The following is a 19,422-nucleotide window of genomic DNA, read 5'->3' as shown; positions in this document are numbered from 1 at the left end:
CATTCAGTTCACTGACACTATACAGCTGCCTACCTTATGTTATAAATTCAGGCTGCTGATTTCCATTTAAGTGGGAAACCATCTCCTGCATACCTTAAACCATGCCAACACATATCAAATGTAGGAAAAGGGAATAGTCCCCTATCATGCTTTGTGTTACCACAGGATGTTTACAAGATGCTACACGTAGGGCTAGTATTCAGTGCTAAAACTAAAAGTTATTCAATAAGCTATTTTCCAGAATAAGACAAGTAAGACTATCTAACTCATTTTCCACCCATTTATTTCAGAAAAGTATTTCGTTTTCATTTAGGTTGAGTTACGCAAGTACAAATCCCAACAAGTAGCAGTAGAGTATGGGTGAACACATTTCAAACTTCTTTTCCCATTGCAGATCCAGCTTTCATTACAGTGATGTTGCGAATGCAGCCAATGGGTCTCAAATCTATGTTTCTCTCTTGGCCACTGTTCTTTTGTATTATGCTGAGCTAGATTACAGCTAGTAACATTTCAGGAAAACAGACTAATCAATGTTTCACTGAATGAGGTTTTCTGGCATGTCCAACTGACTTTACTAGTGGCTGTGGTTCCATGTCGCTTGACACTTTTTTTTTTTTTAGCTAAGCAACATAATAAATGCTTCATAATTGGATCTTTCATGGAGTCACATACTTGAATCACCGGCATTGTTGAGCTGAGAGTGCCACAATAGACATAGTGAGAACAGTGTTAAAATATATAGAAAGACTTTAACATAAACTCAACAGCAACTTTTTTTTCATCATTATAAAAGATCCAAGACTCAACCAATCAGAGTAAAGTACAGTGTTCAGCTCTCCCCACCCAGGCCACCATCCTTGGACCTACAGTATACATACTTTCATATCCCTATCTACCCCGCACCTTGAACGATCTTACGATTCCAAGATGCCAATTGCTATTATCCTTGTCCCCTGATATGAGCAGCAACTGGTACTATGCAGTTTGTGAAAATTCTGTGGGGCACTTCTAAGACTGAAGGGGAGAACTTTGAACTGATAATGGCTATTGGCCACTTGGAATCTTAAGAATCTTCAAAGAGCAGAGTATATAGGTATCTGAAAATGTGTGTACTATAGGTCCCAAAATGTCATAATATCTTCCCTTCGAATAAGTTGTAGAACCCCTTGTAACAAAATTATGCAGGATTTCATCTTTTTTAGATGTGTTGAGATTTCAAAGAACTAGTATCATCTCATCGCTCCTTTTTCATCTGAATGAACCAGTGATTTTGAAGATATGTTTTCAAACCTGAATAATGCAGCAGAAGGGTGCTACGAATTCTAGATGTTAAAAGAGGTTTTACATTGACCGAGTAAAGCAATTTAGGAAGTGTGACCAATTGCTCATGGCATATGTTCGCCCACAAAAAGGATATTAGTTGTGGAAACAAAGTATAGCTCGCTAGGAGTTTTCAGTAATGGTGTTTTGCCATAAAGAAGTAGGACATCATCTCCAAGAGAAAGTGAAAGCTCATACCACCTAAGGTGTGTCTACATCTAAAGCCTGTTTGACCGGCATGTTCATTCCATTCCCCACAATTGGTATCTTTAATAGATTCACATTTGACCTACCCTGATTCCCAACCCAGCCACACCTGTATCCATTAACACTTGTGCTATGAAATCTAAAGTACGAGTTTTGCATCTGTTTTAATGTGAATACTCAACTTGTGATTGTTAAGGTCTTGTGTATGTTTAACAGTATAATGCTGACTATGTCTACTGTGGTACTCCCAGCTCAAGGACAGGGATGATTCAAGCATGTGAATCTGCAAAAAAAAAAACAATACTGGAGAACTTCAGTTACAGTTAAGTAACTTTATTAGGTCTCGCTGGAATAGCATCCGAAGGATGCGTCCAGCTGGAGACGTATAGCTGGCCGTCTCGGGGGAATTAGGGACAAGAGGGTGTTATGAGCTTTTCGTCCGGATTTGGGTGCGCGAACGCGCAAGTCCAGCACGGCGCCGTGCACACTGTCTTGAACAATGTGCCCCGACGGCCCCCTCTGCTACCACAACACCGGCCCCACTTACCGGTAGGCTGCCGGTCTGCTCTGGAGCTCCTGTTCTTAGGGGCTCCTGCGGCGTCATCTCCTCGTGTAGCGCGGGGCTCGCTCCATCATACAGGAGCCCCGCGCAGCTCCACCGGCTTCCCCTTCACCCGGGCCCCCTCCTGGGACCCGGGCTTTCTGCAGCAACTCCGGTCTCCCTCCACCGCATGGCAGGGGGAAGCGGAAACCTCGATCAGGCCCCGCCCACGTCTCCTCCGTGTTTGCCTGTCTTCCTGCCTCGGCGGCGCCAATGGCAGCGCGGCCCCGAGCAGGGAGGTGGGCACAGCGTCTCCCGTCCACAGTACAGCGAGGTAGGCTCTCGCTTAGAGAAATCCATATCCAAGCAGCTGTTGTGTCCTTCAGCTAGAAGTCTTGTTAGCATATGTAGCTGGTAATCTGCACACATGGAACGTTTGAGACCACTATCAAGGGCAGTACCAGGTCAAAATAAATGCTCAATAGAAGTGTCTTCATATCCTCAAGTCTCGCCCCACCTCTAACCCCGCCCACTAGCCACACCCCTAGCCCAATTTAATTAGTACCTGCACTTATAGTTTTCCATTTAAAGCACTGCGTACAAGCAAGTATTTACCTAGATGGTTCACCTCAATTTGTGCAATTTCATGAAATTCCTCTGCCTTACTTCTGATATCACCCAGAAGACTTTGCTCAGCTGTTTCCCTGTGTCACTGCTCTGTTTCTGCAATCTCTGTTTCTAGTCTGGCTAATTGGCTGCGTAGCGATCTGAGGACTCTGGTGTGCTTAGACAGCGTGACGCTGCGTATGTAAACTTTGAACTCTTCCCATTTCATCACAAATTTGTCTACTGAGCCTATATTGAGGCAGAAAACCCCGATGGTCGTCTGCGGCAACCTCTCACAAAACACGGAATCCAAAAGCGAATACGGGGGAAAGCGCCACTAAAACACAGGAAGACGCAGTGTTTTCAGTTCCAGTTCTAAAAGGACTTGCGAGTGGTCTAAATGCATACTCCGGAGGGCTTGCGGCATCGTCTTGGCTTCCCGCGACAACAACTAGTAGTCCATGCAGGAATGTACATCATGCACCGACGAATAACGGTGAACCCTCCCCAGTGGAGGATCTATATCACCAGTTGTCCAACAGACCCTCCCATCTTGCTATTTCCACAAGAGCAAGAGCTGCCGCAGAAGGCCCTATGAGGATTACCTTTAGATCGGTCATGTTCTGGGTTTAGGATGCAATTTAAATCTCCACTCCATTAATATACAGTATACAATTCTCTTCTCTTTGCTTCGATGGAGGGACTATTTGTTTTTTTTGTTTTTGTACAAAGCACCTTTGCTTGCCTCTGAAATTTCTATGTTACGGTGTAAAGCAAGTGGACTGCTCTATCGCACAGGGTATTCTGCTTATGTAAGAAATGCTGCGCTTTTGATTAAACCTGGTGTGCCTTTTGAAACAGATAATCAGGTAAGGCCCTGTCCGCTCCATTATTGGCCTCTCTACTGCTATTACAGCCAAGAGCTCTGCTTACCTAGGATAATTCGGTAGGCTACCTCGGAGGGTCAAGCGCCTGCTGCGGAGTTAGCCTGCCACCCGTTACAGAATAATTAAAGGAACACCGCACGCGCATTAAAAGACCGTTCTGCCTAGGTTGTGAGCAGTGTGGTCTCTCATGCAGTTGTGACCACCGGCTTTATTATTATTTACAAGGGGCACTTCTGTGGGTGCGCGGTCATCCACCTTTTATTAACACCGCCAGTTTCACAGCCGCCATGCTTCCAGTTTCATAATGCTCAGCAGGTGCCATGCTGAGGAGAGAAGGCTCAGACTCTATCATTAAGCACCGGGCACCAGGCGCAGACTATAAATGAAGAAACTCCGGCTCTAAGCCGCTTCAAAAACTTGAGGTTGAGCAGGCACACTGTCAGCCCCACACAACACTCTGCTGCATTGTGCATGAAATCTGCGTACTCTGCATTTTTTATTTAAAAATGAATAATATAAAAGTATTTGTGCATTTTCTATGTATGCTGTTGCCATCGTCCGTCTTCACAATATAAAACAAGAGGCTGACAAGCAAGTATAACTGAGCACCAACTGTACCCAGAGCCATGCTAAACTGCCATTCACGTTCATTATGCTTACTAAAGGAGATGTACTTTATTATAAAAGCCTCTGCCAAGCTAATTTGCAATGCAATAGGTCTCGCATTTACGCGAGTTTAAGCTATTGGCATTGTAAATGTCAATACCTTTTTATCTTAAATGCAGTGTAATATGTGTCGTATTTACGAGAGTTTAAGCTATTGGCATTGTAAATGTCAATACCTTTTTATCTTAAAAGCAGTGTAATATGTGTCGTATTTACGCGAGTTTAAGCTATTGGCATTGTAAATGTCAATACCTTTTTATCTTAAATGCAGTGTAATATGTGTCGTATTTACGCGAGTTTAAGCTATTGGCATTGTAAATGTCAATACCTTTTTATATTAAATGCAGTGTAATATGTGTCGTATTTACGCGAGTTTAAGCTATTGGCATTGTAAATGTCAATACCTTTTTATCTTAAATGCAGTGTAATATGTGTCGTATTTACGAGAGTTTAAGCTATTGGCATTATGAATAACAATGCCATTTATTTTTTTTAAAATGAACAATGCCAATAGCTCAAACTGGTGTTAATGCGAGACCTATTGCATTGCAAATGCTTGTTCTTCAAGTGACCTGTCCTCTGGAACCTGAAGGGATAATGCTTAGTGAATACATTGGACCCAAACTGAAAAGCAATGCCACATCACACTACACATTGTAAGGTGCTCTTGTTGCTTCCAACAAAGCACTTTCAGACACAGCAGGCACCAGTTACGTGGAACTGAGGGTATTTGATTGATTGTGGCGCATTTGTTTGTTTAGTGCAGCCACAGATGTAGGTTGCATGAAGCAGATTGTATTGAGCCAGAAACAGGCTTAATGATGCTACATAAAACGTGGAGTAGCAGGTAGGTGAAAGTTGATCAAACTGAGCACTCCAACAATGATCAAATCACGCACATCTCAGTTGTATACCAGAAATGTAACTTCCCTCTTCTCAGGAAGTGTCAAAGAGCTTAGTCAGTAAGCTTTCCTACATCATCAGATAAATAGATAAGTATTGACCACTAGATTAACCCCCTTCCCGTACCCAGCAGTATGACTGGGTCTCATATTCCTGCCATAAACTGGGAGTAGGTTAGGTTTAGGTTTATTAGGTTTTTATTAACTGCGCAATTAATTAAAATCTTTACAGTAAAAGAGAAAGTACAAAGATCAATAGTTCTAAAATAAACTTTCTTTCATGTTAAAAAAAAAAGAAAAGAAAAAAAAAAGAAGACAAAAAAGTGTAGAGGAGTGTGCCTATGCTGATTAGGATAATGGTATATAAGGAGAGAGCAGTATGGGTAGAGAGGAGTGCAACTCCCACAGTCTTAGTCTCATTGATTAAGAGTTCCCAGTATTTGTATGGGTTCGGATGAGTCTTTGCATTATTGGTTACGATGGCGAGCTGGTGACTTTTTCGATGGAACAACAGGTCTGGTTCGGTTCAGCTCATATCAGTTCTTGTTGTGATGAGTGTCCTGGATGGGGAGGTACTCTCATTATGAGTTTTTAGAGCTATACTAATTTGGTGAACAAGTTTCGCTGATCTCGCTAGGAACATGGTGTTAGTGGTGGACAAGCACAAGGCTGATGCTTCTGAGCATGTTGTTATGCTCTGATTAAGGCAGATCGGGCGCAGCAGTCGCCGACGTTCACTCTTGAAATGAGGACAGCAGCAAAGAAGGTGCAGCCAGAATTCCCTTTTGTACATGCAAAGCCTGCAGGATGTGAGGACCCCTTTTTGGGCACAGGCACGGTTGAAATCAGCTATCCCGAACGTGTCCAGCCTCAAGGATAGAATTTTACTTCGGGCATGTGTTGTGATGGCCTCGCTTAGATATGGTTGTGCTTTGCCCACCGTATAGACACAGCAGGCACCAGAGTTACGTGGAACTGAGGGTACTTGATTGATTGTGGCGCATTTGTTTGTTTAGTGCAGCCACAGATGTAGGTAGCATGAAGCAGATTGTATTGAGTCAGAAACAGGCTTAATGATGCTACTTAAAACGTGGAGTAGCAGCTAGGTGAAAGTTGATCAAACTGAGCACTCCAACAATGATCAAATCACGCACATCGCAATTGTATACCAGAAATTTAACTTCCCTCTACTCAGGAAGTGTCAAAGAGCTTAGTCAGTAAGCTTTCCTACATCATCAGATAAATAGATAATTATTGACCACTAGCTTAACCCCCCTTCCCGTACGCAGCAGTATGACTGGGTCTCATATTCCTGCCATAAACTGGGAGTAGTTGAAGTTCCTTTTAAGTGGCGTGTATGGTTCAAAATACGAATCCCTTAAGCCAGTTGGTCACATTCAGTAATTTTTCCTCCTGGTCCAAACCTCTTCACCTCAACATTTCTGTGTCAAGCTACTGACTCAAAAAGAGTGCAAAGGTATGTTCTATTAACTAGTACATGAAGATGAGAAGGTTGAACCCTGCAAGATCTAGGCAGTGTGCTTTATTTAAGGCAATGGGCATTAAACATTCCAATTACAAAGATGGACGCATCTCAAAATGAAAGTTGAAAGTACTGTAAGAGGCAGTGGAGTTGGAGTTTTCAATTCACTCTGCTTTGTTTTATTGTTTGTGTTTAGATTGTTTACCCCAGTGCTTTAATGGTTATAAACATTTGGAGCAGAATCTGCCGATCCTTGCTTTCCGATGGTGCGGTAGAACAGATAGTGGTGGTGCCTCTTGTGTTGTATTTCATCCTTCTAACTTCTTATATACCAAGGGTCTCAACGGTGGCTACATTTTTTAATGCATGGATTGATGGCAACAAAGCTGGTTCATAAGACATGTCACGGTAGGATGAAGTGGGCTGAGATTTAATGGAGATTCTTCTCAAGTCGTGGGCAGTGCCAAGGTTCCTTTCCCAGAGACTATGGGTAGCACTGATAATGGAATGCACATTCCAAGTGTGTGCTGGCATGCACACTGGCTACTAAGAGGGCAGCATTGAAATAATTCACACCCATCTATGTATTTTTATGCACATGCTGTACTCCACCCCCTAATAGGAGCTATGAAGCCACCTTCAGGTGTCACATTTCACGGTGCCTCTGCACATATCCTGATAGAGTGACTGCCATTGTGTGACTCCCATTTTGCAGGAGAAAAGATTCCTCACAGTCACGTTGATATTTCCAGGGGCCAGAGGGAGCTTGCAGGTGTGTTGCCCAACCTTTTAGTATGTTCCTCCAGGCCTTTTTTTTGCAACGGCTTCCGAAAAATAGAGCATGTGCAAAGGCAAAATCTTTTACATGAGGACGCAGAAAAGTGGCGAAGAGATAACTTCCCTTTCCCCCTCAGTTTTGCTATTTCCTTTTCCAGATTCTTGAGTGAAATAGGATTATTCCTGAATCGATTGCAATTATTCATAATATGTTATTCTTGTTTATTTTTCCTCTGCCACCAGTTCAAGCTGTTAACAGAGTTGTTTCAAGTAGAGGTAAAGTGCCTGAGCCCCACCTCGGTCACCCCTCAAGGTCGCACTCTCCTGTCTCGAACATCTGTGCATTCAGCCAAGTCCAAACCAGGCCAAAGCAGCAAAGAGCACAAGAAGACTGTCGGTCATCAGGTATTGTGAACACAGCTCTCCACTATTTCCTCTGAGTAATAGCTCTGCTAGCTAGTTTTGATTTGTTGTTCTAATGGTCAAATGAAATTGATATGTTGCGTCAGCATGTACTGAGGTGTGATCCTCTCTATTTGTTTCAGTTGTTTTTCTCTAACATCTTCCCCTACCAAGTGAATTTCATAAAGTGGGGAGTTCATCTTTATCCAAAATAAATACATTTTCTCATCCGGATTTAATTTAAAAAAAGATCCACCTAACCATACTATAACTCAGCCTGATATTAATTTGTCTGTTAGTCTGATTTTCGTAACATTCTGAAATATTTCCGAAATATACAATTAGAACGTTTTGTATGAGGAAATCTTCAGTTTCGTTTGAATGCACTGAGGGGACGACAGGATGCAAAACAGAGTAAATACCCGGTAAAGCTTTCTAACCTTGATATACATGTTCTTGCATTTTTCTCCATGTGTTTATGATTGGCCCAAAATTACTTTTTCATAACTTACCTGCTCCTTATTATTTTTCGTGGATTTCTTGTAGTCCTGGCATGAATCTAAGTTATTGAATAAGTTGTTATAAAACATAGGACCACATTTTCCCTGCGCTTTTAACACTCCAGTGTCTTCTCACTGAAGCTAGAGCACAGTTCAAGACCGCTTGTGTCACCCTTAAAGCACTGCACACATCAACTTTCACATAGTTGGCAGATACAATGGGAAATGTCTCAGGGGCAGTGGCTCCTGGGCAGTTGTGAGCCTCTCTTCCTTGCACCACGATCCCTCAAAAAGAACAACCTATTTGCCTTTTCTCTGCGGACTGTCTTGTCGTGCTGGCCTTTGACGCGGTGAGACTTGTATACCTCACTGGACATCCAGATAGGCCAGTTCTTTAAAACATGAACGACAAAGCCGTCATTTCAACTGTTCCCCTCCCTTTGTGGACCGGCTCTGCAACACCTGTGAGGGTACAACATATTATGTGGTGGTGAGACAGGAGTAAACTAAGCCTTCACATGCATCTTCACTTTTAATGCCCCTGTCCCCAAAAGAAGAGGGCTTCCTGTGTCACTGCCATCCCAATGAGCAATTTTACCCACAGTGCTATAATTTTGTATTTGACTATAAATATGTGCATAGACAAACCTGGTGTGCCAAGCCTGGTATCCACCATGCCAGCGTCCCCATCTTCTTCTCTGTTCTGCATTCCAAGCAAAGAGCTGGACTATCCACAATTAGAAAGTTGATTTGCTATAATTGTGGTTCTTTAGCACTCCTCTTTTCTTCCATTCTTCTATTTCTCTCTAGCTGTGCCGTCATAGAAGCAGTAGGGCTTCTGTACAAAACCCTCTAAAATGTGATCTTTGGATTCTGTGGATTGCTTGCTGATAATAAATGCATTAAAGAGTATGCTGGTTTGATCATCGGTTCGAATGCGTGTGAAAGTAATATCCCTAATATCTTGGTAGTCAAAAGTTGCAACGTGATTTCACCAGTGACATTGAACAAATAATAGCCATGAAAATTAAAGTCAAGATTATTTTTCTAAACATCTCGGCACACTTAAAAGTATTTTTACTGTGATGACATCTCCCCTTTCTTCCAATGCTGCAGTTTCGGAACTCCCTGAACCTGCTGATGGAAACCCTTAATGCCACCACCCCACACTATGTGCGCTGCATTAAACCGAATGATTTCAAGTTACCTTTCACGTAAGTTGATGTCATTGACATTTTATTTATTTGCTAATAAAATGTTTTGGAAGAAGGTGGATCTCCTTGCATGTGCCTGTTGTGTTCCACACAAGTTATCTACAGTTGCGTGACATAATTCCTGCAGTTAAAGAAAACCGAATTTGCCTTAATGATTACTGTGAAACTGTAGAAAATATATGCAAAGTAAGTAATGATGAGGAATATTTTACTTAGTAAGTATTTAAAACGCGTTTTCATCCTCCGGTTGAGATGGAAAAATCTCCAATTGTTTTCCATTTAGTGGTACATCTGTGCTTTGAAGTGTTTGCCCTTCTCTGCCATGCATCTAGACCATGTTTATTTTCCCCATCCCATTGCTTCATTTTCATGGATTTTACCAAGGCCGCATGGTGTTTTAACAGATGGGATTTTTTTGTTACGTCTGTTGCTGAGTTTCTTGTGTCTAAATATACCATTGTATTCCATCTACAATGCCTTCAAATGCTGTCTGTACGGGACAGACTAATGTATGCTATTTGTTGAACAGAAGTATCTTAGAAAAATATGTATTTCAATATATGGTGTAACATAATAGTTTTATTCCTCAGTTCAAATGAAGCAGCTAAATCAGTATGGAGACAAATGCTTGAATTTCAGGATACATTGATAGAATTTCAGGATGCATCGAAGCTCAGTTGAACTAATTTTCATAGTCAGAGATTATATTGAAAATATGGCATTGGTCCAGCTCTGAGGGACCTACCTTGGACAAACTTCAGATATGTACTGCTCTCAGCATCTAGAAAGGATTGTTTTGGCGTTCTAACTATTTGGATGGTAAGATTGAGATTGAGATCGAAATATCTAATGCCTTTTGGCATGATGTAGATTAGACTGTGTCGTGGTTTGTATTTAACTTTGTTGGTACTTTGAAGATATATGTATCATAAATACTGTGTAACTTGAAGGTCCTATAGTTAAGGCTTACCCCTTCTGAGTGCAGGTCCTTTAGCGCTGTGGCTTGAGCCCTGCTTGGTTCATACAGATGCATCCTCTTTGACGAGACGTTATGCTGTCTTGGATCTCCTCTTTGCTTTAGATTGAGTGAGAGACGTTATGCTGTTTTGGATCTCCTCTTTGCTTTAGATTGTTTCCACCCCTCCAACTTCCATCAAATCTGCTTTTTTACCCCTTCTGAGTGGAGGTCCTTTAGCGCTGTGGCTTGAGCCCTGCTTGGTTCATACAGATGCATCCTCTTTGACGAGCTTGATTGTATGTGTTGGTCCCACCTTCTTTTGGTACACTGATGATACCTAGCTCAGTGTATGAGCATTAATTCATAAAAACTCAACTAGTATAAGTTCTTATTTTAGGTGGTACTCCTTCTTGGTCTGAAACCTAGTGCCTCTCTGAAGTCTCCCCTACTCCTTCCAGCACCTTTGGAGTCTCACATAATTTGTAACTTAATATTCACCTTTAAGTCACAGATTAATAAGCTGGTTGTACTTACTTTCTCTACCTTAAATTTTTAAGTGGATATATCTGCTATCGCTCCATTTAATTAAATATATGCCTCATTCAGTGGAGTCAATTCCAGCCTTGACTACAGTAAATCTGTGTTCTTGGTCATGCCCTAATTCATGGCGGTAGCCCTGTAGCACTCTATCCAGAATGCTGCAACAAGGCTACTTCTGGACCTTTTATAAAGAGATCAGAGTCTACAGGCTTCTATCATAGTGAAGAGCCTGTGCATTGGCCACTGTTTCATCAATGAAATGATCTGTTTTTTCTAACTACATATAAGACATCTTATTGGCTCTGCTCTTCTGTAGGCTAGCTGGTTAAAGAACCCCCAACCTGCTGGACTTGGCATGAAGAGTGTACCTTTCCATTTCTCACATCTGAAATCTTGACCTCCCGTTCATGTTCTATCCATGGTCAATCCTACCTGCAACTCTTTGGCAAACCCGCTGAAGGTTTGGCATTCTTCAATATAACCTGCGTGGCACATCCATATGATAAAATCAATAGACCTTTACATATGGGTTTACATATGTTTAAACATCATCGGTACCGGGGGTCTTTACTGTTCCGTTGTAAACAAAGAAGATCGGTGTTTGGAGAACATATGCCAGATCTATTAGGCATCAGTCACGTTGTTGTAAAGTATTAAGAGCTTTGGAGAGAAAGGAAGTATACGTTTTAGAGTTAGACATCAAGATTAATTTTGGGTGATCAGTTATTTGTTGATGACTAGATTTGTTAGGCATATCTTGAAATCTTAGAATGATGTTGCATTTTTCATGATTGGTAGGGTATTCTAGATTCTGAGTACATGGCCTAAGATGGATCTGGATAGTATACTGTGAGAAATTGGGTTGCTGGTTGAGGGAGCTGTTAGCCCTTCTCAAGCAACAGTCACAATCCCTTTCAGGGTGAGCCGCAAAAAGTCACTAAATTAACCTGTGCTTAACTCTATGGTAGCTTGGCACAAAAGGAGTCAGGCTTAACGTAGAGGCAATGTGTTGAGTTGTTATGCAGCCCTTGAATATTAATAAACTAAAAACTCAGCAAAAAACAAATTCCACACTAATTTAGAGAAATGTAATACATTTGAATACCTTATTTGACACCAAAACAACAAAAATCTAATCAATAGAACCTGAGTTATGAATTTCTAAAGATCAAAGTGCCAAACACGGACATCTAGGCGGGCAAGACCGAGGCAAAGTCGAACATTATAGTTGACTGCGATTGAGCACGGTTCGGATACACAAAGTGGATTTGTCCCGTTCTCCACTTATATTTAGACATAGAAAATGATTTTGAAGAAAAATGTCTGAGAAGGTAAAGTTCAGTGGGCTTACGCTTCTTGTGGTGTCAGAGGAGGAGGTGCTATCGTCAGGGAGCCGTTGGACAAAGTTGTGGTGACGATCTCTACATTCGGGCTTAGTATTTTTTATGGAAGTCGAAAATCTCCACAGGAGTGTAGGGCAGGATGTTGCTGACAAGGGCTCCAAGAGGCTAGATACCCCATCTGGGAGGACCTGCTAAACAGGATTTGCTGCTACAGAGAAGAACATAGAGGGAGTTACTGTGATGTAGGCCGACCGGCGATGCTGCTTGGTTGTGTCGGCAAGCAAGTAGGTCCTGGTCACCTCTCGGTTCTCAGAGCCCTTTATTGCTGAAAATATTAATTTTGGATATGGGCTATCTGTCCACCTATAGCATCACTTCCAGGTGTCTAGGATAGGTGTGGCATCATTTGGAGGTTCCAGGTGTGGGTTCAAGAAGGTTAGAGCCTTTTCTGTCCTGATTAGGAGGCCAGACAAATAACTCTTGGAGTCACCCTGGAAGTCTTGGGTTCAAGCAGAGAAGCAGGTCTCAAGCAGCAGGGCTGTCCTCTGAGGGCACAGGACAGGCTTCAGGCAGCTGGGCAGTCCTTTTTTTAATGTAATGTGGAATTTCCTGTCTCCTTTCCCTGGTCCGAAGCTGTCTGCAGTCACAATGGGCTAGTGTGAAGTTCTTTGTGTGCGAGTGGAGGCAGTGTCTTTTAAATGCAATAGGGTTGTGCACTGCTTCACCTGCTCACCTTGCTAGGATGGCCCATCCTGCCAACACCCAGTACCTGTATTCCTTGACTGTCTGTGAGAAATGTACAAAGGACAACTGAAAACCACTCCTAGTCATGTAACCCAAGATTCAGGCTGCAGGCACCAAATGGCTTGGCCAAGAAAATGCCAACTTTTTCAAAGTCAACAGCAATAAGAACAATGTGATGGATGGAATGCTTTAATTAATCTCAGACTCTGGCAATCGCTTGGGCCACATCCCAATCCATTGTTTTACCACTTCAGTGTGTGGGCTCAGTCATATGGAAATCAGGCTTGACCATGCTCCTCATGGGAACAGTCCAGTCCAAACTACCAAACCAGGTCCTCCCTGAACCAAAAAAAAGCAACTAAGGACTGGTTTGCCCATGATAAGTGCTCAATAACAAGGTTTTCCTTGATTCTAGTAGCACATTGAGCATGGGACCCACATCTGGGCATACGCGTCACACTTAGGGCGTCAACTGCAACAACAGCGTGATGGATGGAATGCTTGAATTAATCTCAGCCCCTGGCAATCACTCGGGCCACACCCCAATCCCTGAGGTGGCATGGTGTGCAATATAATGAGGGAGTTGGATGTGGTCCGAGTAATTGTGTGGCTGGATTACTGGATTAAAGCATTCCAGTAATCACTTTTTATATTATGTAGTTAAACTTTGTAAAAGTGGCATTTTCATGACTGTGACTTAAAATCTGACTTTACCATTAAAAAGTATTTTAAATTACAATTCCCTAGACATGACATTTCAACCTGCTACTAAAAAATTTAACAAGGTAACCTAATGTTATCCTACGGAAGAGGCAGGCCACACAGTAGTGAAAAGCATTATTGTGAGTTTTGCACTACCAGGACGTAAAATGTAAAAGTATATGTCCCACTATTTAAATACACTGCATTGTGCCATATGGGCTGTTTAGGGCCTACCTTAGGGGTGAAGTATATGTATTAAAAATAGAGTTTTAGGTCTCCAGAAGATGGGCGACTCTTTGGGCAAGCCACTGCCACGGTCGCCTAGGCCATGTATTCTAGATATATGGGAGGCCAACGACCTCAATGTTCAGGAACTGCAGTGGGAAGCTCTGGGATTCCTGCTGGCTAAACGCTCCATCGCAATGAAATGGGGCTCCCACGACAGACCTCTGGTGGTGGGATGGGTGGCTGAAATGGACCGATGCATGGTTGCAGAAAAGACTGTGTACAAGATACGGGGTTGCCCTAAGGTGTGGGACAGGAAGTGGGGCCACTGGAACGCATACAGGGGTGAACTGTGTGATTCTCCAACTGCTGAATTAGCTATGTCACGTGCTGGACCTGTGGGACGACTCCTGCGTTAAAAGCTGATGTGTCTGCATGGCGATGTTGATCCCTACTTGCTACACCAATAGTGACTAATTTATGACTCTGCTCTTTTTATTTTTTGTATGTTTGTATTATGTGACTGTAGTTGGTTTGAAAAAACTGAAAAAAACCTAAACAAATGCTTAACTTTATTGTCTTCTGATCGTGTTCCAGGTCTTAGCATTATGTCATGATCTGTGATCGCCACCGAACCTCCGGGATGTCGGCAAGCAGGCTGTGTACAATTCTGTATTTTCTATGATTACTACTCGCTGCCGGCCCCAGGGTTATAGGCACTAACCAGCTGTGTATGCTATACCTTTTGCAATAAAAATTGTTATACCAAAAAAAAATAGAGTTTTAGAAATGGCAAGGAGTTTATTTGCCATTACACATTTGCAGTTAAAAACTGCACGCAGGCTGCAATGGCAGGCCTGAGACATGTTTTATCGGGTTACTTACGTGGATGGCATAATAAGTGCTGCTTGCCCACTGGTAGCATTTAATTGCTGGCCCTGGGTTTATGGTATTTCACTTTACTAGGAAAGTATAAGTAAATTTAATATGCCAATCACATGTAAACCAATTTTACCATGTTTTAGGGAATGAACACACGCACTTTACCACTGGTTAGCAGTTGTATAGTGCGTAGAGCCCTAAACCCAACATAAACAAATTCAGGAAAATTGCACATAGGAAAGAGAAGGCCACATGTTTCGAGGAAGACCACCCGAAGGCTGGCAGGTTTAACAGGTACTTATCTTTTTGATGAAAGATATGTACTGCAAGGTGTTTTTCCTGCCTCTATAAAGCTGGACTCTCCCTAAAATATTCTGAGTAAAGTGTCAGAGTAATTTGTTGCAAGGCTTCGTATGTTATGCATGCTGTTTTGAATGAGCATCTGACTTCTACAGGTGGCCATTGAGAACTGTGAGAGTACAGGTAATGTGTACATCATGTTTTGTGCTTGTCATGGTGGGCTGCTGCATGGTCACCAGCATAGAGCTGGGCAATGTGGTTTCTAGGGAGGTCAATGAGCAGGATACACCTGTAGTTCAGTGAAGAAATAAGGCTACTGAACATTTGTTGTCACTCTCTCTTCAGGCATTACTAAGGTCTTGGGATTTGTCGGTCACCGTGTTATTTCACGGTTCGTACCAACAGTACTTGCTTGATTGCATTCAGGCGGGCACTGTTTTACGCATTATAATATATAACAGGTCTGGGTCAAACATTCCCCCCTGGTGTCTACAAGACACAGTGCTCGCCACTATTACAACTGGGATGGATCTCCCCGTTACATTTTGATTACCTGCAGGTACAGTTACCCATTGTTGGAACTGCAGGCCACAGACTATGTTAACATTTGGATTTCATGACCAAATACAATTTGTGTGATCCTGCATATGATTGTGAAGTGATGCATGACTGGTTTTGCAAACCCTACGTCTATTTACAGATATTCAGAATCTTCTTTCGCACATTATTGACCGGTACGCTGTGCTTTGAAGTGCCGGGTGTTTTGCCTATACCGTCTAGCCTTGAAAAAGCCCGTTGGACGAAACACTTGTCGGCTGCCAGTGTGTTTTTTAAATGAATTTTGAGAAGAAAAGAATAAGAGAATAAAGAGGAAAGAATACTTTAAACTGACTTTCTGCGATTGCTACGTCGGTTACTGGCTATGTTACAATATGGACTAATTCTGTGTGCCTCGGCATATGTGTATGTTATATAAATAGAAATCAACTGCTGTTTTTAGATCTTGAGATAATATGTGAAAGAAATGTGGTTGTTGTTTGACTGGCGTGAGAGCCCTTGTCAAGCTGCAACCACAATCCTCGTCAGAGTAAAGCACAAGCTAACCCCATATTAACCTGTGCTTAACCCCCTGGTAGCTTGGCAAAAAGCAGTCAAGCTTAACTTAAGAGGCAATGTGTAAAGTATTTGTGAACCATTTCAAACAGTAACACAGTGAAAACACACTATAAAAGGAGCCCACACCAGAGTTAGAAGAGTAGACAAAAAAAGTAGTACTGGAGATACAGAATTAGAAAATGTTTAGAGAAAAAAGCACCAAAAGACGTGTAGCGATAATTGTGGATATCTGGTTGCACCAGACTGGGACAAAGTCATAAGTTCAGGCCGACCACGATGGAGCGTGGGCCAGCTGCAGAGATCTAGTTAGATCCACTGAACAAAAGTACCTGCAGTCCTGAGTTCTGCAATTTTGAGTGGATCTGCGTGGGAGATGCACTGCACAGCCACGGTGATGCGTCAGTTCCGAGATGAGGCGAGGCTGAGATGTGAGGTCCTGTTGCATTGAGGATCCCATCAACGGGGCTTGCAATGTGAAGTCTGGTGTCAGAGATGCATCGCGCCGTCGGGGCAATGCATCGGTTCGAAAGAGCTGCGAGGCTGCAATACGGAGTCTGTCTTCGATGCTACCACCAACCAGAGATACGTGGCCTGCACCAAGGATGCATCACGCGGTGGCGGTTCTAAAGGAAATGTGGACTGCTGCGGCAATGCAAGTCTTTGCAGCGGGTGAAATCCGTCGGTTCTGCACTGGTTGTGCTGGGCAGCAGAGACGATGTGTTGGTTCTGCTGGATCCACAGAGGCTGGCAAAGCACCTTAAGCCCACTTCCAAAAGTCCAAAACTGGGGTGGCACCACTTGGCAGGGCAAATTCACAGATGGCAGAGTCCAAGTGCAAATAAAAGGTTGTTGAAAGCCTTGTATGTCCCGGAGGCTTCAGATCAGGAGGCCAGTCAACTAGCCCTTGGAGTCATTCTGGGTTCAAGACATTCAGGTCCAGTACTTAAGCAGCACAGCAGTCCTTCCTGGGAGAGTATTCACTGGTCAGGAACAATACTGAAGTGGTGGTGTCTGAGGTCCTTCTTTTATACCCTGGTGTCCTGGTACTTGAAGGTAGGAGAAGCTTCCAGACAGTTTCTTTGAAGTGCAAGGATTTCCCTGCCATCCCTGCTCTGGCTCCAAAGAGGCTGCGGTGACAATGCAGGGTTGTTAGGCCCTTTGTGTAGAGAAAGGACACAGCTTATTCAGGTGTAAGTGAGTCTGTGTTCGGCTCCTCCCATCCATCCTGCCAGTGATGGCTTATCTAGTCCACCTAAGCACCCATTGTGTGTGGCTTTCTATAAGGATTATACAAATCCCAGCCGCCAGCTTCATCCAGTTATGTGACCAGATACAGGCCGCTGGCACCAAATGGCTATGGCAAGAAAATACCAACTTCTTGAAGTGGCATTTTCAGAATTGCAATTTAAAATCCAACTTCACCATATGTTAGGATTTTAAATGGTGATTCCAGAGATACCAAACATGACCCATGTATCCCTTCCCAGTTGGAAAAAATTCCACTTATAAAATGTAATAAAGCAACTGCAATGTTATCCTTTGGTAGCGCTAGGCCTTGAAGTAGTGAACAATGAATGTAGAGTTTATCACTAACAGGATGTGTAAAACTTTAGGACCAATATGTATTTAAAAGGAAGGTTTGAGTTAGGCAAATATTTTTTTGCCAAGTCGAAATGGCCGTTTAAAACTGCACAGAAACGCTCTGCAATGGCAGGCATGAGGCATGTTTATGGGGCTACTTAAGTGAGTGGCACTATCTGTGCTGCAGACCTACTAGTACCCTTTAATTTACAAGCCCCGGGCACAGGTATTGCCTCTTTACTGTGGATTAACAGGTACATTAAATATGCCAATTGGGGAAAAGCTAATATTACCACGTTTAGAGGAGACAGCACAAGCACTTTAGCACTGGTTAGCAGTGGTAAACTGCGCAGGGTTCTAATACCTGCAGAAACAAGGTCAGAAAATGTGGAGGGGGAAGGCAAAAAGTTGGGGGAAAGACCACCCTAACGCTGACATGTCTAGCAAGAGGTTTTTGATTCTTTGTAGATGAAATCTCGCCAACACACCATGAATGTGTATTTTAAGTAGTGATTCTTGTAAAATAAGAATCCCAGTGATGTTTCTGAGTTAGCCATTTTGTGCATAATGGCTGCGTCTTCATAGCTTTAAATCCATGATTGTACTATGTGTTTGTTCTTTATGGGAGTCGTGAAGAGAAAGTTTTGCTGTAAGCGAGTTGGATGTCAGGTGACTATGTCTCATCCATAATTGTATTTGAATAAGTTGACATTTTAAACTTTGCCTTTGACACACAATGATGAGTTTAGCTTTATTTACAACTGGATATTGTCTGTGTACTGGTAAGGAGATACTAAGTGCCGTAAGCTATTTTCCCAAAGGTTTAACATTGGATGAGAAGGATTTTCCAATGTTTTGGCCTGCAAGAAGTGTTTGTTGAGGAACCAATGGTTAGTGTTTCAGTGAATAGTCATCCTGTTTAAGAGTTCGAAATAGCTGTTTTTGGTCTACTATATCTTATACCACAGTCAGTTTAGCATACTGTTGATGGGAGTGACCTTTCGCAAATTAGTGTAGCAGATTATTATTTATACCTGCCTTGAAACCCAGACTGATGTCACACCAGTAAATTGTGGTAATGGATAACAGCACTTCATAAACCGGAGGAGCCCTTGTGTCCCCTAACTCCCTCTCTTACAACCCCCTATGTATGGAGAACACAATACAGTTTGATTCTGATTTGAGTGTCTAAGGGGTAAACATCTTTCAATGATTTTTTAAGAGAAAATGAGTCTGTTGATGAGTGTATATTTTTCCTTAGTGTCTGGCTCAAGGTGTGTTTTTTTTAGAAGTGCCTAAATGTGACTTGTATTTAGGACTTATTTAAGCTCTAGATGGATTGTTACCCAATGTTCAGTCAACAGGCATAGTAAAGACTGACTGAAGAATCAAACTTACCTTGAGGCAATTATTTTAGATTTAGCAAGTGGCTGTAGAATGAGGCTAACATGTTATGCTATGTTCCAAGCCACAGTTATATTGAAAGTCTCCTAGCATTCCATAGTTGCAGTTAATTCTTTGTTTTC

General features: G+C 42.5%; 1 protein-coding gene across 3 annotated transcripts in view; it reads left to right on the top strand.

Annotated features, from left to right (window-relative positions):
• MYO5A (myosin VA) overlaps nt 1-19,422 on the top strand; it is a 665,088-nt gene that overhangs the window by 495,383 nt on the left and 150,283 nt on the right. For all 3 annotated transcript variants that reach the window (XM_078684842.1, XM_078684845.1, XM_078684843.1), the window contains exons 15-16: nt 7,633-7,794; nt 9,408-9,505. In XM_078684842.1, coding sequence (XP_078540968.1) covers nt 7,633-7,794; nt 9,408-9,505 — 260 coding nt within the window. The remainder of the gene's footprint in view (nt 1-7,632; nt 7,795-9,407; nt 9,506-19,422) is intronic.

Source organism: Lissotriton helveticus, chromosome 3_2 (genome assembly GCF_964261635.1).
Source record: "Lissotriton helveticus chromosome 3_2, aLisHel1.1, whole genome shotgun sequence".
Lineage (NCBI taxonomy): Eukaryota > Metazoa > Chordata > Amphibia > Caudata > Salamandridae > Lissotriton > Lissotriton helveticus.
This window is presented reverse-complemented; position numbering and strand designations above follow the sequence as displayed.